The sequence below is a fragment of the Lepus europaeus genome, chromosome 10, assembly GCF_033115175.1.
Source record: "Lepus europaeus isolate LE1 chromosome 10, mLepTim1.pri, whole genome shotgun sequence".
In the NCBI taxonomy this organism is placed as follows: Eukaryota; Metazoa; Chordata; class Mammalia; order Lagomorpha; family Leporidae; genus Lepus; species Lepus europaeus.
This window is the reverse complement of record NC_084836.1, coordinates 114,170,648-114,195,327: the sequence shown is the minus strand read 5'-3', so window position 1 is coordinate 114,195,327 and position 24,680 is coordinate 114,170,648. Positions and strand designations below refer to the sequence as shown.

Sequence of the window (24,680 nt, the reverse complement as noted above, 5' to 3'; positions counted from 1 at the left end):
CCACCCACATGGGAGACTTGGGTGGAGTTCTCGGCTCCTGGCTTCAGTCTGGTCCCAGCTCTAGCTGTTGTAGGCATTCGGGGAGTAAACAAACAGATGGAAAATCTCAATCCCAATCTCTCTCTCTCTGTCTCCCCCTCTCCTACCACCCACGTATGTGTGTGCCTATGTACATGTGTGTGTCTCAGTCTCTCTCTCTTGCTCGCCTTTCAAGTAGATGAAAATAAAAAATAAAACATCAAGGAGAAACATGGTAGGTGTGAGGTATTAGTGGCAGGGCAGCCCCCTCCCCACCCAATAGACAGGGCAGGAGGGGCAGCAGCCTCTCAGCCCCTGCTGACTGACACCTCTAGAGACCCTGGGCCCGGTGGTTCGGATTTTTCTAGAGATAAAAAATCCAGACTTTAGCCGGCGCCGTGGCTTAACAGGCTAATCCTCCACCTTGCGGCGCCGGCACACCAGGTTCTAGTCCCGGTTGGGGCGCCGGATTCTATCCCGGTTGCCCCTCTTCCAGGCCAGCTCTCTGCTATGGCCCGGGAAGGCAGTGGAGGATGGCCCAAGTCCTTGGGCCCTGCACCCCCATGGGAGACCAGGAGAAGCACCTGGCTCCTGGCTTCGGATCAGCGTGATGCGCCGGCTGCAGCGGCCATTGGAGGGTGAACCAACGGCAAAAAGGAAGACCTTTCTCTCTGTCTCTCTCTCTCACTATCCACTCTGCCTGTCAAAAAAAAAAAAAAAAAAAAATCCAGACTTTAAGTAAAAGCTCAGATTGCAATTCAAAGCAACTCCAACTATTTAAAAATACCATGGTCAAGGAAGACTGACGTAAAGGCTGCCCTGGCAACCTTTGTTTTAAGGGACGGAGAAGAACCAGGAGCAAGAGCTTCCGGGCTGCAGACAGACGGCTCCCGAAGGCTGTGATCAGCACGACACAGACAAAAGCTAAACACGGCTCAGCTAAAGAGCAGCTCAGAAGCCAGAGGCCCAGAGTTCAGGGCCAAACTCTGCTGTGACTTTTACAGATGAAGAGACAAGACCCACAGAGGTTCCCAGCTAGGCAAGTCGGGCTCTGCGCCCTGTGCTCGTAACTTCTGCATCTTTGACTCTCAAACACTCAGACTCACTCTGTAAACTGCAAATGCAGAACAACACAAACGTATGGTTTTGCTATCACTAATACAAACCAGGAGTGCCGCAGCCGCAGGTTAGAGCCCAGGTGTTCTACTGCCCTGTGAGCCCCACCCAGCCGGCACAGCTCTGGAGTCTCCCGGCCCTTGTCCGGCCTGCTGCGTCCTGACCACAGTGAAGGTGCATGATTTTCAAAAGGGAGTGAAGGGGGCTGGCATTCTGGCGTGGCGGGTAAAGCTGCTGCCCACAACGCAGGCTTCCATGTGGGCACCGGTCCATGTCCCGGCTGCTCTACTTTTTTTTTTTTTTTGGCAGGTAGAGTTATAGACAGTGAGAGAGAGAGAGAGAGAGAAAGGTCTTCCTTCCGTTGGTTCACTCCCCAAATGGCCCATGGCCGGCACTGCGCCGATCCGAAGCCAGGAGCAAGGTGCTTCCTCCTGGTCTCCCACACGGGTGCAGGGCCCAAGGACTTGGGCCATCCTCCACTGCCTTCCCGGGCCACAGCAGAGAGCTGGCCTGGAAGAGGAGCAACCAGGACTAGAACCCAGCGCCCATATAGGATGCCGGGGCCGCAAGCGGAGGATTAACCAAGTGAGCCATGGCTTCAGAGCTGGCCCCCGGCTGCTGTTCTAATCCAGCTCCTTGCTAATGGCCTGGGAAAAGCAGTGGAAGAGGGCCCGAATGTTTGCTTTGGCCTGGCCCAGCCTTGGCTGTTGCAGCCATCTGGGGAGTGAACCAGCAGATGGGAGATCTATGTTTCTTTTTCCGACTTTCAAGTGAATAAATATAAACCTTTTTAAAAAAAAAAAATGGGAAATGAGCAAGGGCTATTGCACCTACGGCAGCAGTGGCACAGGGCATAGTGACAGCGGAGAGCAGCGCTGTCCCCTGAGTGGGGAGGAGAAAGCACGCTTCCGCTCTGGGGAGAGCAGCTGCCCAAGTCCAAGAACCTGTCACAACTCCTGTGGTCAGATTCCCTGCAGTTCTGCCTAATTTACCCCTCAGTATTCCCACAAGGGGCAGGGACAGTGGCACCTTCTAAGTACCCTTTGTCGAAGAAAAAAAATCTCTCTCCTCTTCACTGAGCACAGCAAGGGCTGGGAGGGAGGAGGCGCTCGAGGGGCCGGGAGACGGAGGACCCCACGACCAGATGGAGCACTCCAGCTGCTGCTGGGAGTCTGAGGCGGCGGCGGCCAGGGGAGAAGCAGGGATGCCAATCAGGAGGCTGCCAGCAGGGGGGCGTGGGGCAGGGAGGACACCGAGGAGGTACACAGGCGGGTGAGGGCGCCACTGTTACAGCCGGGAAATGTTCAGTCAGCGGTACCAGCGTCATGTAGTCCAGCCTATGGCTGAGTTCTGGATATATTTGGATAATATTTTTTTTCTCTACTAAAAAGAGGAAGAAAAAGGAACAAGGAAAAAGTGTGTGGCAGAGGGAGTCACAGATAGCGTGGCTCAGCCCGGCATGGTGCAGAGAAGCAACTGGAGATTCAGACAGCGCTGGTTCGAGTCCAGGCGGGGTGCCGGGGCTACCACCCCTCCCTGAGGCCTACAGAAGGCGTGGAGAGAAAGCAGCCCCTCCTCCCCAGAACTCGTGCTTGGGGAACACGATTCTCACGACCACCCCACAAAGGCAGCGCGACAGAGTCATGACCAAAGCACTGGCTGGCACACAGCAGGCGCTCAGTAGACGCCAGTCCTCTTGCTCTGATCTTTCAGCAGGAATGAGCCGTAGTGCAGAGGCTCTGGTGCCACCAGGGGAACCAAGTAAAGCCAAGGGGAGAGAGAAACCGAGAGGAGCCTTGACACAGGCAGAAGCAGCGGGACACTCACTGCTCACAAGTGGCCATGCTTCCCCAGTCCTCACACCAGAGAGAACACCATACTCATCTTTAACCATCACACCGGTGAATCAGAGCCCAGAGAGGTCAAGCCTCCCGCCCAGGGTCACACAGCCAGGAGGTGGCGACTGTGGTCAGGAATCACACGCAGGCTGCCCTGCCTGCTCTGGAGCCAGACTTCTGAACTGCTCCAGGATGAGAGGAGGCTGTGTGGAAAGAGGAGCGCCTGTGGGGCACCCCGCTCCCTGCTCCCCACCCCCTCCCCGCCAATGGGGCCATCCACAGCAATACGGCAGTCTGCAAAGGAGGGAGACCGGAGAGGGGCGGGGCCTGCAGTAACCGGCACCTTGGGCACCAGATCACTTTCCCCCTCCCACTCCCAAACGAAGTCGACAACGACCACCACCAAAGCTCACACCTAGCCCTGCCCCAGCAAGTCCAGCAGTGATCAGCGCTCGCCAAAGCCCAGTCTCCTTTCCGCCTCTGGACCCTGCACACATTTCATCCGCCACGCCCAGCCCCGTGCTGCAGACCACACTGTCCCTCAACTCCTCCTCCTTCCCCAGGCCGGGCCAGCCTGGGGGTGCTGGTCACACTCAGAATCTTGTCCCTGGGGAGCTGGCACCTCCAGCTCCTTCCTGTTCTCTGCCGCCCGCCCTGACTATCCCCAAGGGACCTTCCTCTGCCAGCCTGTGACGTGGCCAACACGCCAGCTTTCCCCTGTTCACGCCCCAGGACCAGTCCCCTTGGCAGACTCTTATCAGGCAGTCAACAGCCTCACCTTTGCCCTTTAGTCTTAACCTCCAGGAGATTAGACCACCATCCTCGTCTCACCTGTCCAAGCGGACTTCTGCCCAGAAAGCCATCGTCACAAACCAGAAGGAACCCTGACACGGCCAGCAAAGCCAGCTTCTCACCTCTCCACAGGACTGCTGCACAGCCCTCACTCGCCCTAGATACCTCTTCCTCCCCCCATCACCCTGCACCCTAGACACCTCTTCCCTCCCTCCATCACCCCGCACCCTAGACACCTCTTCCTCCCCCATCACCCCGCACCCTAGACACCTCTTCCCTCCCCTCCATCACCCTGCACCCTAGACACCTCTTCCTCCCCCATCACCCTAGACACCTCTTCCCTCCCTCATCACCCCGCACCCTAGACACCTCTTCCCTCCCTCATCACCCCGCACCCTAGACACCTCTTCCTCCCCCCATCACCCCACACCCTAGACACCTCTTCCTCCTCATCACCAGCACCCTAGACACCTCTTCCTCCCCCATCACCCTGCACCCTAGACACCTCTTCCCTCCCCTCCTCACCCCGCACCCTAGACACCTCTTCCTCCCCTCATCACCCCGCACCCTAGACACCTCTTCCCTCCCCTCCATCACCCTGCACCCTAGACACCTCTTCCTCCCCCATCACCCTAGACACCTCTTCCCTCCCTCATCACCCCGCACCCTAGACACCTCTTCCCTCCCTCATCACCCCGCACCCTAGACACCTCTTCCTCCCCCATCACCCCGCACCCTAGACACCTCTTCCCTCCCTCATCACCCTGCACCCTAGACACCTCTTCCTCCCCCATCACCCCGCACCCTAGACACCTCTTCCCTCCCTCATCACCCTGCACCCTAGACACCTCTTCCTCCCCCATTACCCCACACCCTAGACACCTCTTCCTCCCCCCATCACCCTAGACACCTCTTCCTCCCCCATCACCCTGCACCCAAGACACCTCTTCCTCCCCTCATCACCCCGCACCCTAGACACCTCTTCCTCCCCTCATCACCCCGCACCCTAGACACCTCTTCCTCCCCTCATCACCCCGCACCCTAGACACCTCTTCCTCCCCTCATCACTCCGCACCCTAGACACCTCTTCCTCCCCTCATCACCCCGCACCCTAGACACCTCTTCCTCCCCTCATCACCCCGCACCCTAGACACCTCTTCCTCCCCTCATCACCCCGCACCCTAGACACCTCTTCCTCCCCTCATCACCCTAGACACCTCTTCCCTCCCTCATCACTCTGCACCCTAGAAACCTCTTCCTCCCCCATCACCCCGCACCCTAGACACCTCTTCCCTCCCTCATCACCCTGCACCCTAGACACCTCTTCCTCCCCCATCACCCCGCACCCTAGACACCTCTTCCCTCCCTCATCACCCTGCACCCTAGACACCTCTTCCTCCCCTCATCACCCCGTACCCTAGACACCTCTTCCTCCCCTCATCACCCCGCACCCTAGACACCTCTTCCTCCCCTCATCACCCCGCACCCTAGACACCTCTTCCTCCCCCATCACTCTGCACCCTAGACACCTCTTCCTCCCCCATCACCCTGCACCCTAGACACCTCTTCCTCCCCCATCACCCTGCACCCTAGACACCTAATCCTCCCCCATCACCGCGCGCCCTAGACACCTCTTCCTCCCCCATCACCCCGCACCCTAGACACCTCTTCCCTCCCTCATCACCCCACGCCCTAGATACCTCTTCCGCCCCCATCACCCTGCACCCTAGACACCTCTTCCCTCCACTCATCACCCTGCACCCTAGACACCTCTTCCTCCCCTCATCACCCCGCACCCTAGACACCTCTTCCTCCCCCCATCACCCTAGACACCTCTTCCTCCCCCATCACCCTGCACCCAAGACACCTCTTCCTCCCCTCATCACCCCGCACCCTAGACACCTCTTCCTCCCCTCATCACCCCGCACCCTAGACACCTCTTCCTCCCTCATCACCCCGCACCCTAGACACCTCTTCCTCCCCTCATCACCCCGCACCCTAGACACCTCTTCCTCCCCTCATCACCCTAGACACCTCTTCCCTCCCTCATCACTCTGCACCCTAGAAACCTCTTCCTCCCCCATCACCCCGCACCCTAGACACCTCTTCCCTCCCTCATCACCCTGCACCCTAGACACCTCTTCCTCCCCCATCACCCCGCACCCTAGACACCTCTTCCCTCCCTCATCACCCTGCACCCTAGACACCTCTTCCTCCCCTCATCACCCCGTACCCTAGACACCTCTTCCTCCCCTCATCACCCCGCACCCTAGACACCTCTTCCTCCCCTCATCACCCCGCACCCTAGACACCTCTTCCTCCCCCATCACTCTGCACCCTAGACACCTCTTCCTCCCCCATCACCCTGCACCCTAGACACCTCTTCCTCCCTCATCACCCCGCACACTAGACACCTCTTCCTCCCTCATCACCCCGCACCCTAGACACCTCTTCCTCCCCTCATCACCCCGCACCCTAGACACCTCTTCCTCCCCTCATCACCCCGCACCCTAGACACCTCTTCCTCCCTCATCACCCCGCACACTAGACACCTCTTCCTCCCTCATCACCCCGCACCCTAGACACCTCTTCCTCCCCTCATCACCCCGCACCCTAGACACCTCTTCCTCCCCTCATCACCCTAGACACCTCTTCCCTCCCTCATCACTCTGCACCCTAGAAACCTCTTCCTCCCCCATCACCCCGCACCCTAGACACCTCTTCCCTCCCTCATCACCCTGCACCCTAGACACCTCTTCCTCCCCCATCACCCCGCACCCTAGACACCTCTTCCCTCCCTCATCACCCCACGCCCTAGATACCTCTTCCGCCCCCATCACCCTGCACCCTAGACACCTCTTCCCTCCACTCATCACCCTGCACCCTAGACACCTCTTCCTCCCCTCATCACCCCGCACCCTAGACACCTCTTCCTCCTCATCACCCCGCGCCCTAGATACCTCTTCCTCCCCCATCACTCCACACCCTAGACACCTCTTCCCTCCCTCATCACCCTGCACCCTAGACACCTCTTCCTCCCCCATTACCCCGCACCCTAGACACCTCTTCCTCCCCCCATCACCCTAGACACCTCTTCCTCCCCCATCACCCTGCACCCAAGACACCTCTTCCTCCCCTCATCACCCCGCACCCTAGACACCTCTTCCTCCCCTCATCACCCCGCACCCTAGACACCTCTTCCTCCCCTCATCACCCCGCACCCTAGACACCTCTTCCTCCCTCATCACCCCGCACACTAGACACCTCTTCCTCCCTCATCACCCCGCACCCTAGACACCTCTTCCCTCCCTCATCACCCTGCACCCTAGACACCTCTTCCTCCCCTCATCACCCCGTACCCTAGACACCTCTTCCTCCCCCATCACCCCGCACCCTAGACACCTCTTCCTCCCCCCATCACCCTAGACACCTCTTCCTCCCCCATTACCCCGCACCCTAGACACCTCTTCCTCCCCCCATCACCCTAGACACCTCTTCCTCCCCCATCACCCTGCACCCAAGACACCTCTTCCTCCCCTCATCACCCCGCACCCTAGACACCTCTTCCTCCCCTCATCACCCCGCACCCTAGACACCTCTTCCTCCCCTCATCACCCCGCACCCTAGACACCTCTTCCTCCCTCATCACCCCGCACCCTAGACACCTCTTCCTCCCTCATCACCCCGCACCCTAGACACCTCTTCCTCCCCTCATCACCCCGCACCCTAGACACCTCTTCCTCCCCTCATCACCCTAGACACCTCTTCCCTCCCTCATCACTCTGCACCCTAGAAACCTCTTCCTCCCCCATCACCCCGCACCCTAGACACCTCTTCCCTCCCTCATCACCCTGCACCCTAGACACCTCTTCCTCCCCCATCACCCCGCACCCTAGACACCTCTTCCCTCCCTCATCACCCTGCACCCTAGACACCTCTTCCTCCCCTCATCACCCCGTACCCTAGACACCTCTTCCTCCCCTCATCACCCCGCACCCTAGACACCTCTTCCTCCCCTCATCACCCCGCACCCTAGACACCTCTTCCTCCCCCATCACTCTGCACCCTAGACACCTCTTCCTCCCCCATCACCCTGCACCCTAGACACCTCTTCCTCCCTCATCACCCCGCACACTAGACACCTCTTCCTCCCTCATCACCCCGCACCCTAGACACCTCTTCCTCCCCTCATCACCCCGCACCCTAGACACCTCTTCCTCCCCTCATCACCCCGCACCCTAGACACCTCTTCCTCCCTCATCACCCCGCACACTAGACACCTCTTCCTCCCCTCATCACCCCGCACCCTAGACACCTCTTCCTCCCCCATCACTCTGCACCCTAGACACCTCTTCCTCCCCCATCACCCTGCACCCTAGACACCTCTTCCTCCCTCATCACCCCGCACACTAGACACCTCTTCCTCCCTCATCACCCCGCACCCTAGACACCTCTTCCTCCCCTCATCACCCCGCACCCTAGACACCTCTTCCTCCCCTCATCACCCCGCACCCTAGACACCTCTTCCTCCCTCATCACCCCGCACCCTAGACACCTCTTCCTCCCCTCATCACCCCGCACCCTAGACACCTCTTCCTCCCCTCATCACCCTAGACACCTCTTCCCTCCCTCATCACTCTGCACCCTAGAAACCTCTTCCTCCCCCATCACCCCGCACCCTAGACACCTCTTCCCTCCCTCATCACCCTGCACCCTAGACACTTCTTCCTCCCCCATCACCCCGCACCCTAGACACCTCTTCCCTCCCTCATCACCCCACGCCCTAGATACCTCTTCCGCCCCCATCACCCTGCACCCTAGACACCTCTTCCCTCCACTCATCACCCTGCACCCTAGACACCTCTTCCTCCCCTCATCACCCCGCACCCTAGACACCTCTTCCTCCTCATCACCCCGCGCCCTAGATACCTCTTCCTCCCCCATCACTCCACACCCTAGACACCTCTTCCCTCCCTCATCACCCTGCACCCTAGACACCTCTTCCTCCCCCATTACCCCGCACCCTAGACACCTCTTCCTCCCCCCATCACCCTAGACACCTCTTCCTCCCCCATCACCCTGCACCCAAGACACCTCTTCCTCCCCTCATCACCCCGCACCCTAGACACCTCTTCCTCCCCTCATCACCCCGCACCCTAGACACCTCTTCCTCCCCTCATCACCCCGCACCCTAGACACCTCTTCCTCCCTCATCACCCCGCACACTAGACACCTCTTCCTCCCTCATCACCCGGCACCCTAGACACCTCTTCCTCCCCTCATCACCCCGCACCCTAGACACCTCTTCCTCCCCTCATCACCCTAGACACCTCTTCCCTCCCTCATCACTCTGCACCCTAGAAACCTCTTCCTCCCCCATCACCCCGCACCCTAGACACCTCTTCCCTCCCTCATCACCCTGCACCCTAGACACCTCTTCCTCCCCCATCACCCCACACCCTAGACACCTCTTCCTCCCCTCATCACCCCGCACCCTAGACACCTCTTCCTCCCCTCATCACCCCGCACCCTAGACACCTCTTCCTCCCCTCATCACCCCGCACCCTAGACACCTCTTCCTCCCCCATCACTCTGCACCCTAGACACCTCTTCCTCCCCCATCACCCTGCACCCTAGACACCTCTTCCTCCCCTCATCACCCTGCACCCTAGACTCCTCTTCCCTCCCCTCCTCACCCCGCACCCTAGACACCTCTTCCTCCCCCATCTCCCTAGACACCTCTTCCCTCCCTCATCACCCTGCACCCTAGACACCTCTTCCTCCCCCATCACCCCACACCCTAGACACCTCTTCCTCCCCCATCACCCTGCACCCTAGACACCTCTTCCTCCCCCATCACCCCGCACCCTAGACACCTCTTCCTCCCCCATCACCCCGCACCCTAGACACCTCTTCCTCCCCCATCACCCCGCACCCTAGACACCTCTTCCTCCCCTCATCACCCCGCACCCTAGACACCTCTTCCTCCCCCCATCACCCCACACCCTAGACACCTCTTCCTCCCCCATCACCCTGCACCCTAGACACCTCTTCCTCCCCCCATCACCCCGCACCTTAGACACCTCTTCCTCCCCCATCACCCCACGCCCTAGACACCTCTTCCCTCCCTCATCACCCTGCACCCTAGACACCTCTTCCTCCCCCATTACCCCGCACCCTAGACACCTCTTCCCTCCCCTCATCACCCTGCACCCTAGACACCTCTTCCTCCCCCATCACCCCACACCCTAGACACCTCTTCCTCCCCTCATCACCCCGCACCCTAGACACCTCTTCCTCCCTCTATCACCATGCACCCTAGACACCTCTTCCGACCCCATCACCCTGCACCCTAGACACCTCTTCCTCTCCCCATTACCCCGCACCCTAGACACCTCTTCCTCCCCTCATCACTCTGCACCCTAGACACCTCTTCCTCCCCTCATCACCCCGTACCCTAGACACCTCTTCCTCCCTCATCACCCCACACCCTAGACACCTCTTCCTCCCCCATCACCTCGCGCCCTTGACACCTCTTCCTCCCCCCATCACCCTGCACCCTAGACACCTCTTCCTCCCCTCATCACCCTGCACCCTAGACACCTCTTCCTCCCCCATCACCCCATACCCTAGACACCTCTTCCTCCCCCCATCACCCTGCACCCTAGACACCTCTTCCTCCCCTCATCACCCTGCACCCTAGACACCTCTTCCCTCCCCCCATCACCCTGTGTCACCTTCCTCCAACCCCCGCCAAGGAGGCAGTGGCCTCCTACTGCACCCAGAACTCAGAAGCTGCCGCAAGGAGATGCTCACCTCCTGTTACCCACAAGCCTCGTCCCCAGCCTCCACCCCTCCGGCTACGAGAGAGCTGGGCCCACGCCTCCACCTCAGGAGCCTCTTGCCCCTCCAGCTTCCCAGCAGCTTCATGCCACCGGCACTGGAACCTCACACGCTAGCCACCACCACCGTCCCACCTGCACCCCCTGAGCCTCTTAACTGGCCTCACTGCTTCCGCCCTCAGCTTCCCTCCCACCATAGCTTCCCCCACACAGCAGCTCTCAGAGGCCTTCCCTTAACATGGAAACCTGGAGCCGGTACTGTGGTGGCACAGTGGGTTACGTCACCACCTGGAACACCAACATCCCATATCGGAGCCCTGGTTTGAGTCCCAGCTGCTCCACTTCCGATCCAGCTCCCTACTGATGGGCCTGTGAAAGCAGAAGATGGCTCAAGTGCGTGGATCCCTGCCAACTGCATGGAAGACCCAGATGGAGCTCCTGACTCCTGGCTTCGGCCTGGCCCAGCCCCAGCCATAGTGTGCATTTGAGCAGTGATCCAGCAAATGGAAACTCTCTCTTTTTCTCTGTCACTATGCCTTTCAAATAAATAAATCTTAAGATATGTATATATTTATGTATATGGTTTACACACACACACACACACACATAAACCAGATCACATACTCTTTTTTGCTCCAAAATCCCCAGTGGCCTCCCATCTCTGAGTACAATTAGAAACGGTGGCCTTGGCTCTGCCTCTGGCCTCCCCCCACCTCACTCCGCTCACCGGGTGCTCACACACAGCAAGCGTGCTCCTGTCTCAGGATCTCTGCATCGGCACTGCCTGCTCCCCCTCTGCTGGCATCCCCTTCAGAGCCAGAAACTGCCATCCCCACACCTCCACGTGGCTCTGTGCTCACCTGCTCCATGTTCTCATCTTACGCTCACTTCCTTTCTGATCTTCCCTCGCAGTGTTCATCACCCTTGACACACTTTACACTGGTGCCTGCACTACCTGCCTGCCTCCGCAGACTATCAACCCTAGGAAAACAGACTCTGCTGCCCGCTGAATTCCCAGGCACCTGGAATTCTTGGCCCAGAGCACTGGCATTACTGAATGAATCTGCTGACTGAATGGATGCTCTGCCCTTTGTCTTCCCTAAATTATTTGACTTCTCCCTCAGCTGGCTCCCTTCCCAAGGGTATTTAAACCAGCTCAACTTCTAACTTCAAAAAAGAAAAGGCACAATGCAAAACCTGCACAAGCCACAGGTCCCTGCTGCTCCTCACAGCACACCGAGATGGGAGGGCGTCCTCGCTTGCAGTCTAATTCCCTCCTCCCCAGTCTGCCTCTCACCTGCAGCACGTCCCCACAGCCGCCCAAGCTAGTGCCACCAAGGATCCACTGCTTCCAAACCTGGTGGGCCTGTGTCCAGCCTTCCGCGGGTATGAGCTCCCCACCTTGCAGTGCTCTCTACCGCTGGCTTCCTCATCACCCTCTGCTTGGTGCCCATCTGCTGTTTCCGCTGCAGACTGAGTCTTCTCTGGTCAGCCAGGAAGGTGGCGGCCTCAGGCCCAGGCCCTGCCTTTCTCTCTCGCAAAGATTTATTTATTTATTTGAAAGTCAGGGTTACACACAGACAGAGAAGGAGAGGCAGAGAGAGAGAGAGAGAGGGAGGAAGGGAGGGAGGGAGGGGTCTTCCATCTGCTGGTTCACTCCCCAACTGGCTCCAATGGCCGGAGCTGCGCCGATCCGAAGCCAGGAGCCAGGAGCTTCCACCAGGCCTCCCACGTGGGTGCAGGGGCCCAAGGTCTTGGGCAATCTTCCACTGCACTCCCGGGCCACAGCAGAGAGCTGGATCAGAAGTGGAGCAGCCAAGACTTGAACCAGCGCCCACATGGGATGCCGGCACTGCAGGCGTTGGCTTTACCCGCTACGCCACAGAGCCGGCCCCAGTAACTGTATTCTCTCTTCCGAGGCCTGCAATTCCGATGGAAATCCTGCTGGCCCCTTTCTGTGTTCAGTTTACGTCTCTCTTAGAACATCGGCTGACAAACGCAGCCACTACCTATTTCATGTGTCCTTTGGGTGCTGAAAAGGCAGATCCAAACCCCAATTCCGATCACCTGACCTTCCCATAGGCCTACCCAGTGGGAAGAAATCTGAAAGTGGGGGACTGGTGCTGTGGTGTAGCAGGGAAAGCCGCCACCTGCAGTGCAGGCATTCTATACGGGGCCGCTAAGTGTCCCGGCTGCTCTGTTCTGATCCAGCTTCCTGCTGATGGCGTGCGAAAAGCAGAGGAAGATGGACCAAGTACTGGCACCCACAAGGAGACAGGAAGTAGCTCCTGTCTCCTGCCTTCAGCCTGGCCCAGCTCCAGTCACTGGCCATCTGGGGAATGAACCAACGGATGGGAGCTTGCTCACTTGCGCGCTCTCTCCCAGGCGCTCTCCGTAACTCTTTCAAATAAATAAATAAGTAAATCTTAAAAAAAAAAGAAAGAAAGAAACCTAAAAGTCAGCCTTAACAATTCTTTCTCACACTCTTACTCATCCACTGCCAAATTTCCTTAGCTTTACCTTCCAACCAGGTTGGGCATCTGCTCACCTTGCTCTATTTCTTTTTTCTATTTTTTTTTATTTTATTATTTTTTTTACAGGCAGAGTGGATAGTGAGAGAGAGAGAGACAGAGAGAAAGGTCTTCCTTTTTGCCGTTGGTTCACCCTCCAATGGCCACTGCTGATCCGCATCTTGCTGATCCGCAGCCAGGAGCCAGGTGCTTCTCCTGGTCTCCCATGCAGGTGCAGGGCCCAAGCACTTGGGCCATCCTCCACTGCCTTCCCAGGCCATAGCAGAGAGCTGGCCTGGAAGAGGGGCAACCGGGATAGAATCCAGTGCCCCAACCGGGACTAGAACCCGGGGTGCCGGCGCCGCAAGGCGGAGGATTAGCCTGTTAAGCCATGGCACCGGCTCTTTTTTTTTTTTTTTTAAAGATTTATTTTATTTATTTGAAAGGCAGAGTTACAGAGAAAGAGGTCTTCCCTCCACTGGTTCACTCCCTAGATGGCCGTAACGGCCGGAAATGCACCCAGAGCCACCCACGTGGGTGCAGGGGCCCAAGGACTTGGGGCATCTTCTACTGCTATCCCAGGCCATAGCAGAGAGCTGGATTGGAAGAGGAGCAGCTGGGACTAGAACTAGCACCCATATGGGATGCTGGCGCTTCAGGCCAGGACTTTACTTGCTGTGCAACAGCGCCAACCCCCAACCTTGCTCTACTTCTACTGTCACCACTCCAGCCCAGGCTGGAGAATTCTTCCCTGTGTGACAGCAACTGCCTCTTCCCAGGCCGCAGCACTCTCTTTGGTCTTCCTCTAAAATACTCTGAACATGGCAGCCCAAAACTTTTCCAGAATAAAAACTGGGCCATCCTCTCAGCTTCCCTGTTCAAACCTCCAACGTCATCCACTGCTTTTGACCTAAAAGAATCACTCTTCATCGTGACTTCCACGATCCCGCATGTTGGGGGATCTGGCCCACCTCTCTCCCCCCTCACCACATTCCACACACACAGTGGCCTCTTCCAGTTCCCCTAACAGTCGTGCTCCTCTCCTCCACAGGGCCTTTGCTTAGGCTGTTCTCTCCACCTTCCATCCCAACCTACTTAATTCTTATTCTTCAATCAGATGTCAACATTTCCTTGGGGGTAGGGAGAGATGGCAATTTGGCACTGTGGGTTAAGCCTCCATTTGTGATACAGTATGCAGATCTGAGTCCCAGCTACCCAACTTCCAATCCAGCTCCCTGCTAATGAGCCTGGGAAGGCAACAGGTGATGGCTCGAGGTCTTGAGGCCCTGCCAACCACGCAAGAGACCTGGATGGAGTTCCGGGCTTCCAGCTTCCGCCTGGCCCAGCCCTGGCTGTTGTGGGCATTTGGGGAGTGAACCAGCAGATAAAAGATCTCTCTCTCTCTCTCTCTTTCTCGTCACTCTGCCTTTCAGAAATAAATAAATAAATCTTAAAAAAGGGGGGGTTGACCCAGAGGTATCACTCTCTGAGCCACACCCCTCTCCCCGTCAGAACAGGGTCCAGTGAACTCTGCCCCCTGCACTGTGACACCACAGTGACAGCCACATGAACATCTTCTGCACAGCGGCAGCAAAAGGGCTCCACACGGCCCGCAAGCCCTGCGGACCACTCCGAGGACTGAGGGAGACTTTCTGAGTTTTACATCCTAGCACCGAAGGCCCTTCTCCCTCAGAAAGCTGCAAAGCCTAAAAAACTACCAAGCTCAAAGACTTACTCAGCCAGGACAGTAAACCCAAACAGGCTTCTTGCAGGAAGATTCCAGGAATGAATCAGCAAATGTGAGACTGTTCGCTAAGACAACCCCGCTGGAAAGAAAGTCAAGTATTTTCCTGGCAGCCCCCTAAGCCTGGTGAGCACAGTGAGAACCAAACAGAGCCGCGCTATTTTTACAGGAGACGCCATGTTCCTGCTGATGGAGGACACATTTTTACAAGTTCGCTCCTTCCCACAAAGAATGGGCTCACTGTTGTCCCTCGCGCCGCTGGCAGTCACCCCTCAGACTCACCAGCTCTAAACTCACTCATCCGACCACTGGCTTCACCACAGGCTTGCAAAAGGGTCCATAAACGAGCCCCGGGGGGGCAGGGAGGGGCCCTCAGTGCCTTCCTGTGAATACACAGACGCTGGTAGGTGCCAGTTATTCACTGCCTTAGCTCACTTAACCCTCACCATGACCCTGTGACACGGAGGGGAGCGCCCCCATCACCTCTCCACTGTCAGCCGGGGATCACAGCACTAGCAAGAAGCAAAATTTCAAATTCAGCTTTCAACAAACTTCCCACTTATCTGATAAACAAATGCTTTTGTTATTTCAAAAGTTTTTTTTAAAAAAAAGATTTACTTGTTTATTTATTCTAAAGGTAGTTAGAGAGAGAGAGAGAATGACTCTCCCAGCCTCTGGTTCACCTCTGAAATGGCCACAACAGCCAGATGTGGGCAAGGCTGAAGCCAGGAGCCAGGAACTCCATCTGGGTCTTCCATATGGGTACAGGGGCCCAAGCACTTGGATTTCCAAGGTGCATTAGCAGGGAGTTGGATCCTAAGTGCAGCAGCTGGCACCTGCTCCTCTGCGTGGCTAATACGGAGCAGCACGCAGCAGCTTAACCCGCTGCATGACAGTGGCAGCCCCATAAGTGCTTTTCAATTACTGATGACAAACCAGTCTTCAGACACTGCTTCTATGATGAAGACCTCCTCCTAAGGTCTCACCATGAAGCTTTTCAACAAAGAGTAATCTGCCATGATCTTCAAGGCTATTCTGATGTGGAACATTTGTAAACAAGTGTCTCACCCCAACACCAGAATTTTCTTTTTTTTTAATATTTTATTTTATTTTTTTGACAGGCAGAGTTGGACAGTGAGAGAGAGAGAGACAGAGAGAAAGGTTTTTCTTCTGTTGGTTCACCTCCCAAATGGCTGCTATGGCTGGCGCACTGTGCCAATCCGAAGCCAGGAGCCAGGTGCTTCCTCCTGGTCTCCCATGCGGGTGCAGGGCCCAACGACCTGGGCCATCCTCCACTGCACTCCTGGGCCACAGCAGAGAGCTGGACTGGAAGAGGAGCAATAGGGACAGAATCCAGCGCCCCAACCAGGACTAGAACCCGGGGTGCAGGCGCCGCAGGTGGAGGATTAGCCAAGTGAGCTGTGGCGCCAGCCCCAGAATTTTCTAAAATTAAAAGTTGTTCCATATGTCAACTGAAAGCCTTACTCTATTTGCTATATTGAGTTGGTAATTTTTAAAATACTTCTCAATTTTTGCCTGTAAGGTTCTTCATAAAGAAACTGTTTTCCGAACGCATCAAAACTAGTAGAACAGGAACAATATCATAGAGAAGAAAAAACAACTTGCCATATATCATATAGACACATAAACATTGACTGTTTCATGCAGTTTAATGTACAACTAAGATTTACGAACACACTCCCTTCACTGGCTCCCTTCCCAATGTCAGTTAAACAAGTCAAAGTTGTTTCTTAGAAAAACAAACAAGCAAGCAAGCAAGCGCCTCCCATGAGCACATCTCCCGCCTCTTCCCAGCGCAGCCAAATCCGGGGAAAGCACTGTCTAAGCTCACGGTCTAGTTCCTCACCTTCCACTCTTGCTCCAACCCCCTCCGGTCTGGCTTTCGCCTGCCGCACGCCACCCAAAGTGCTCAAGCTAAGGTCACCAAAGACCCGCATGTCTCAAAATCCCATAAATCTAAGAGCTGGTACAGCAGATCCAAGCACGGATTTTCCAGCCTATGCGGTAGGCGGAGCGTGTGCTGCCACTGCTTCCCCTCCAGGCCAGGCGGCCGTGGGCGAATCTGTTCTCAGAGCCTTGGTCTCCCACTGCCTGCTGCACCCTCAACAGACACCATTCCAGCTCAGAGGGAGTCACTGTGGCTGAGGAGACGCACAGATCAGGAAAACTGAACTCAGCAGCGCTCATGCCAAGCTCGCTCTGCACCGGTTCCTCCTTCTCATCCCTAAAGCAAACGGAGGACACAGGCCACAGAGCTGCAGAATGGAGGCTCCCAGCACCTCTCCCGATTCGGCTGCGCCGGAGGCAGTCTCCGTACTGAAACGGCAGTGGACGGTCATTTTCAAGGCTTCACAGAGTATTTCACATACAAGAGCGTCCACGTGGAGACGCAAGCAAGCACGGTGAGGGTGCTGGACTGGCTCTGCGGCCACACGGCCTGTGCTCACACCCTGGTCCCATCAGAACGCCTGGCTGAGTGACCCCAGCCCAGCAGCTTCACTTCTCTGGTCCTCAACGGGGATGATAATAGCAAGTGCTGTGCGTGGAACTCAGAAGTGCATAGTACATGGCAGAAACCACACAACATGCGATTCTTAAAAGCCTCTCTATTGCATATGAAAAACATACATGTTTCCTGTTCTTTTTGGATTTTCATGAGAATGACAGCTAGCAATTAAAGCACACCTAGCACTCTGTGCACATACGATACCACATCTCACACATATGTGAAAAGAGGATTTTTAGGGGCCAGCACTGTGGCGCAGTGGGTTAAAGCCCTGGTCTGCAGTGCAGGCATCCCATATGGGTGTCAGTTCAAGTCCCAGCTGCTAAACTTCTGATCTAGCTCTCTGTTATGGCCTGGAAAAGCAGTAGATGATGGCCCAGGTAACTGTGTGGGAGGCCTAGAAGAAGCTCCAGGCTCCTGGCTCCAGATGGGCCCAGCTGCGGCCATTGCAGCCATTTGGGAACTGAACCAGCGGATAGAAGACATCTCTCTCTCTCTAACTCTGCCTTTCAAATAAAAAGATAAATTTCTTTATTTTTTTAAGAGGATTATTAGAGCAGGTCAGTGAATACCGGAGCCAAACTTTTGCATATCCAGTTTAAAACATTTAGATTATCTTGTCAAGTCTCCAAACCCTATGTAGTTTAAAAGTTGAAGTATAATTTAAAGCAACATATGGTCTTAAGACAATTATAAAAAGGAGGTTTGGGGGCCAGTGTTGTGGCATCATGGGTTGAGCTGCTGCCTACAATGCCAGCATCAAGCCCCCACTGCTCTGCTTCTGTTCTAGCTCCCTGCTAATGTACCTGGGAAAGCAGCAGAAGATGGCCCAAGTGCTTGGGCCCCTGCACCCACATGAGAGACCCTTTTGAGGCTCCAGGCTCCTGGCTTTGGCCTGGCCCAGTCCCAGTCATTGTGGCCATTTGGGGAGTAAACCAACGGTTGCAATCTCTCTCTCTCTCTCTGTATCTCCCCCCGACTTCCCTGCCATAAGTCTGCCTTTCAAATAAATAAATCTTAAAAAAAAAAAAAAAAAAAAAGGGAGGCGGCTGACGTTGTGGTGTAGTGGGTTAAAGCCCTGGCCTGCAGCTCTGGCATCCCATATGGGCGCTGGTCCGAGTCCCAGATGCTCCACTTCCTAACCAGCTCCCTGTTGATGCACCTGGGAAAAGCAGCAAAAGATGGCCCAAGTGCTTGGGCCCCTGCACCCACGTAGGAGACCCCGAAGAAGCTCCTGGCTTGCGCCTGGCACAGCCCTGGCCATTAAGGCCATTTGGGAGAGAACCAGCGGATGGAAGATCTCTGTTTCTACTTCTCTCTGTAACTCTTTCAAATAAATAAAATAAATCTCAATAAAAAGGGAGGGTTTTTTGTTTTGTTTTGTTTTTTGACAGGCAGAGTGGACAGTGAGAGAGAGACAGAGAGAAAGGTCTTCCTTTTGCCGTTGGTTCACCCTCCAATGGCCGCTGCGGTAGGCGCGCTGCGGCTGGCACACCGCGCTGATCCGATGGCAGGAGCCAGGTGCTTCCTCCTGGTCTCCCATGGGGTGCAGGGCCCAAGCACTTGGGCCATCCTCCACTGCACTCCCTGGCCACAGCAGAGAGCTGGCCTGGAAGAGGGGCAACCGGGACAGGATTGGTGCCCTGACCGGGACTAGAACCCGGTGTGCTGGCACCGCAAGGCGGAGGATTAGCCTAGTGAGCCGTGGCGCCGGCCTAAAAAGGGAGGTTTTAAGAACATAATAGTCGCCCCTCAGAGTGGGCTAAAGGGTTGACAATCATTAATATAGGTCAAAGCTTCACTAACAAGTTAACGCAACAACGTCCATGGAGCAACGGACAACAGGCTCTCCCGATTTCTCCACAACGAGGCCGGAATGACACCATCCCATAACTGGGCAACCCCCATCCATGCACCAGGTATTCAGCGCAGGCCGGTCACCAGATTACTCCAAGCCCGTTCCACTCTGGTCCTCACTGCCTTTATGGGAAACAAGTCGTGCCCTCACGGAGCGTAGCAAGTTAACACTCAGCAGCCTTTCAGTTATGCAGTTAGTTGTGTTCACTGCTCCTACCAACCAGAGCAGTAAGCCACTCCGGAAGGAGAAAGCAACTTCATTTGGTTGTTGCAGCTTAATGAAAAAACGGTAATCATCTCAGCACCCAGCACACACCGAGTGCTCTGAACACGTCAGCTCGATCTTCCCAAGAACCGAAGAGGAGGTGCAACATCCAGCACCCGCCCATGAGGACAAAGGTAGCAGGTGGGAGGCAGGGGACCTGAACACAGGAAGCGCGAGGTCGCTGGGGTCGCGCTCCCACCCTCTAACATCCGGGGGATCCGGGGATAGCCTTGCAGCTCCGATCCCCCCCCACAACTGCTGCCGCTGGTAGAATCTTATCACGGAAGCTCTGGCCTCTAAGTGCTCACTGTCATGCAAGCATTTCAACTTCCAGCGGACATTTATGGTTTCTCTTATCAGAATTAATGGAAATCTACACACAGTAATCTCCAAAATACTGAACACATTGCAAAACTTCACCTATACTGGCTTGTTAAAATTCTCTCCTTAAATGGGACGACTGGACACAAACTGGCCCTGGAAATGTGGAGTGAATGTCATCAGGTACTTCATGGTCTCCTACAGTTACAAGCAAAGCAGCCATTTCTGTGAAGCAGAAGTGACACATGATTGCTCTCTTAAGACGATGGCCAGTTAACAGGGTCCCTATGTCAGTTCCTATTACCCCACAGCGGTGGTGACTCACATTAATGATAAGTCTCACTTACATACAGCTGCTGTCAAGCTCCTCCCTACATAGGCCATTTCTTACCCTTCACCGCTTACACACTTAACACGCGCATGCCACAACTTGGGACGGACAAATCTGAACTCAATAAAGAGATGATCCAAAAATATTATCTAATAAGCTCTCGACGTGATGGTTCTTTATGACCTCTGTGACAAGCTTATAAGCGGGTTCCAACAATGTGAGGGCACTTCAAAAAACCCATGGGAAAGGAAATTAAAAGTTGATTTTGGTGCAAAGCATTTTTGAAAATTATGTGTACTCTTTTCATAATATGCATTCCCCATCAACTATCTGAAGAACCCTCATACAATCCAGGGAACATTTTACATTAAGAAGTTTCCTCAAGGGCAGAGCGACAACTTTTTTGGCAAATAGCTATTTTCAAACTTCCACAACGAGCCTAAACGTGACGTCAAGAGGACAGAATCTAGGCAGATTTGAGCGTGGACGTGCAAGTGGCCGGCTTTTGCGTAGCTCACAAACAGCTCTGCACCGCTCAGCCTACATTCCTGAGAACACAACACGCAGTAGTTCGCCCTGGGTATCTGCACTGGAAAGCCTTCAACATCCAAATCTCAGTAAATTCCTTCCACTAATCCTGAGTTTCACAGAACTAGCAGCAGTTTCCGGATTATCTAGGCAACAACTCCGTTCTTATCATGAGCTCGGACCCTCGGCCGAGCCTCGATCTGATGAAAGGCAGCGCAAAGCGCACGAGCACGCGGCTGGGTCCCGAGAGCAGGGAGACAGGGAACGACAATCTCAAAAACTTCCCAAGGCTCCGCTGTCAGGGGAATCGGGCCTTCTTACTGACTCCAAAGCAAAGGCCCTGGGGCCACCTCTGGCCCAGCGAACTGACCCTCTCCGCCCACCTCCTCCCTCTCAGTACTCAGCTGAAATGTCACCTCCGCAGAAGGGGTCACCTTCCTGACCACCTCGGGCCCTTCCGTTTTCGCACCAGGATTTACTGGTGTTCACTTATTTTCTTAGCTACCTATGCCGTCTCCTCTGGCAGAGTTTAAACTCCACAGGGGGAAGGCTCTTGTCCGTCTTGTTCTCCACAAACTCACTGCCTGACCCGTTTGTTGAATGGTTAAAACTGAGAGCCAGCGCACTGCTGCTGGCGTCCACTACCAAAGCCTTTGGCGAACTCTAAGCCAGGCGTCTCTTCCTCTGTCATCCGTGGGTCCTGCTCAACCAGCAAATATTTACTGAACACCTGCTATGCGCCAGGCACTGCTGCAGTTACAAGGGATAAGGCAGGGGACGAATCAGAGGAGTACGTTTGCCTGTAGACCCCGTAGCCCATTGGACAGCCCAGAAAAAGCAGAGGTCCACCACAAGGCATTAGGGACGCCCGGGGCAGCCGGATCGCCGTCTGCATTCCTTCCTTGCCGGAGAGCGCGACAGGACGCCCCCAAGGAAAAGCAGACGTCCTCCGTCAGCCTCTCCCAAAGCCAGCCTCGGGGGTCTCCCGACACCAGCAGCTCCTCCCGCCTGCCCTGCTCACCTGGGGGCACCCCAACCAGCAGAGCCCAGGTAAAGCAAGCACCCAGGGCAGGGGCCACCGCCTCTGAGGGCTTGGAGGTGGCGCGGGGAGGAACCAGGAAGCAGGACGCGGAGTCGTGGCAAGAGCCCTGAGCGGGGAGGCTGGAGAAGCAGGCTCGGCTGTCACCAACTTGCCAGGTGACCTTGGGCCAGTCCCGAGCAGCCCGGCGTCAGCTCCCCCGGGGGGATCCCCAGGAGCAGCCCGGGAGGGTGGGATTCGGGGTCAGGGGACGCGGAGGCCGGGAGGCCGGGCAGGGTAACGGCCGGCGTAGGGAGGCCGGCGCGGGGCGGCTCACCCACCGAGCGCCACCTGGCAGGCCCTGCGCAGCTGGGAGTGCTGGGGCCGCTTCACCTCCTTGTCGGCTAGGATCTTCTCCAGGGCCCGGGACACGAACATGCTCTTGGTCTGGCTCTCCTGCATGGCCCCGGCCCGGCGGGGGCTGGCAGCCCCGCGGGCGCGCGGCACGAGCGAGAGGACGGGCAAGCGAAGCTACGGGCCCGGCGTCCCAGCCGGCACTGGCCGCGTCCGTGCGCACCGCCCCGTCAGGAAGCGACGCCGCGGCTCCACGGCGCCGCCATGTTGGAGCGCGTCACGTGACCACGTGACTGGCAGGGCCGCTACGGCCGCCGCACGTCCGTCGACCCCGTGACCCGCAGGGGCGGGGCCTGGGCGGGGCCAGGTGGGCGAGCAGGGGCGGGGCGAGGGCGGGGCGAGGGCGGGGCGAGGGCGGGAGGGGAGCCGGAGAGAGAGGGAGGTGGAGGTGCGGGTGGGAGGTGAGGGCGGAAGGGGCTGGCAGCACCTGAGCGTGGAGGTGGTGGGGTCAGAGGTAGGGAGGAAGGGGAAGAGTTGGTGAGAGATGGCAGAGCAGCCAGAGGAGGGGTGGGGGCGAGAACGGAGGGGGGAAGCGAGCTGGGGCGTGAGAGCAGGTGTGGGGAAGGGGGAAGCTGTTAGGGCCGTGCGTAAGGCAGTGGCTAAGCGGCTGCGTGGGACGCCCGCACCCCACATCGGAGTGCCTGGCGTGGAGTCCTGGCTCCGCTTCTGAGCCAGCTTCCCGCTCCTGCGCCTCGGGGCCCTGCCACCCCCATGGGAGACCAGGATGCGGCTCCTGGCTCCTGGCTCCGCCGGCCTGGCCCAGCGCAGGCTGCAGCGGCAGTCTGGGGAGTGAGCCAGCAGAGGGAGGGTCTGTGCCTCTCTGCCTCCCCTTTTCTTAAAGAGCGGCTGAGGTAGCTAGGGAGGAAGTGAGTGAAGACAGAGGACAGGTGGAGGGGGTGCAGTCAGGAGGTGGGGAGGTCAGGAGTGGAGAAGGAGGCTGGGGAGGGGGAGGAGGTGGCAGCACGTTCCACGCCCAGGAGCCCCGTCCACACAGCCCTCCTGCACGTCCACACAGCCCTCCTGCACGATGACACGGGCTGCCCCGTCCCTGACCCCTGCCTATGGAGAGCCACGGCTGTGCCAGTGCTGCCCGCCAGGAGGAACTCGCCTTGCCCTGGAACTTAACCCACTCCGCCCACAACCCCGGGCTTCCCCACGGTCAGTGTGCGGGGCAAGGCGGGTTAAGGGGCCGTCGGACAGGGGAGGAGGCGGGGATGACCAGTGTCACTTGGCCTGTGCCGGAGGCGAGAAGTCAGACCCTCTGGCCCCAGGCGGGCTTCCATTCCCCCCCACGTCAGACGATGCAACAGCCATTACCGATGTCCCGGGCCCACCTCCTCCCATGCTGGCCATGGGACCAGGCCATGTTCTGGGGGACAGGGAATGAACAAGTCTCACACCCGGCAGCGAGGGCAGACCAGGTGCCTGCCCTGCTGAAAACTCCCCAGCGGACCTCGTCCACCCAGGTGCCACCCGGTGACCAAGGGTGACGGGGGTCTCATCGTCCTCCAGCCACTTGGGATTCCTTATGGTCTCACCAAGGTCCGTCCCTGTCTGCTTCTCCCCGAAGGCAGTGCCCCCCCCCCACCCAGGGGTGTCTTCATTCTCAGAACAGAAAAGGGCAGGGAGGTTGGACAAGGCCCTGCAGGGAAGCCCAAGGAACCCACGCTGACACCCGGAAGTGGGCATTCCCGGGGGCGACAACGCTCTGTGCCCAGGACCCGGCTCTGCCTTACACATAAACTTGGTGTTCTTTGCACAGCTTTAAAACCACATTTGCCTGGGACCGGTGCTGTAGAGTAGCGGGTAAATCCGCTGCCGGCAGTGTCGGCATCCCATGTGGGCGCCGGTTCAAGTCTCGGCTGCTCCACTTCCAATCCAGCTCTGCGCTGTGGCCTGGGAAAGCAGTGGAGGATGGCCCAAGTCCTTGGGCCCCTGCACCCACATGGGAGACCCAGAGGAATCTCCTGGCTCCTGGCTTTGGATCAGCACAGCTCCGGCCATTGTGGCCATCTGGGGAGTGAACCAGCGGATGGAAGACCTCTCTCTCTCTCTCTCTCTCTCTCTCTGCCTCCCGGCTTCTGCTCGCTTCTTCACGTCTTCTCGTGTAATTGCACCTGAGCATTTATGTATTGAAATAAAATCTGAAAAATTATACATTTCAGTCCCTTTGTTTCACTTTTTCAGGTCGTTCTTTTATCAAAACTGTGTGTAGGAAGATTTTATCTTCTATGAATTTCCTTTCAGAACCCTTAACGTGTGGTGCCTACTGGGGTTGCACAGCCCTCCCAGGACAGAAGGATGGGGCTCAGCTGGGGTCCTTCTACCAGCAGTGGCAGGAGGGAACCTCTGTGTGTCTGTGAAAGGCACGATACGGGTCCCCAGCATGTCACTGTTCCAGGCAGCGTTTCCCCATCAACAAGCAAGATGAAGAGACAAGGCCCATATCTGTTCTCTTTCTGAACAACGGCAGTGTGGCTTCTGAGCATCCACTATGGCTTGCAATAAGAACCACACTTTTCAGCTTCTCTTGCATGTTTGTTTGGCTTCCTACTGTTG

At 56.8% G+C, this 24,680-nt stretch overlaps 1 protein-coding gene and 1 long non-coding RNA gene across 4 annotated transcripts in view; one reads left to right on the top strand and one right to left on the bottom strand.

The window, feature by feature from the left end:
• The window catches only part of ARFGEF2 (ADP ribosylation factor guanine nucleotide exchange factor 2), a 116,586-nt gene extending 94,302 nt beyond the window's left edge, over window positions 1-22,284 (bottom strand). For both annotated transcript variants that reach the window (XM_062204325.1, XM_062204326.1), the window contains exon 1: window positions 22,049-22,284. In XM_062204325.1, the coding sequence (XP_062060309.1) occupies window positions 22,049-22,169 (121 nt within the window). In that variant the 5' untranslated portion in view covers window positions 22,170-22,284. The remainder of the gene's footprint in view (window positions 1-22,048) is intronic.
• A 46-nt stretch (window positions 22,285-22,330) lies between these two features.
• On the top strand, window positions 22,331-24,237 carry LOC133769121 (uncharacterized). 2 transcript variants are annotated; one of them, XR_009867103.1, is made up of 3 exons: window positions 22,331-22,428; window positions 23,137-23,279; window positions 23,884-24,237. It is a non-coding gene; the product is annotated as an uncharacterized LOC133769121 (long non-coding RNA). The 2 variants fall into 2 exon arrangements; XR_009867104.1 differs by lacking the exon at window positions 22,331-22,428 and adding an exon at window positions 22,529-22,575.
• Window positions 24,238-24,680: the final 443 nt, after the last annotated feature.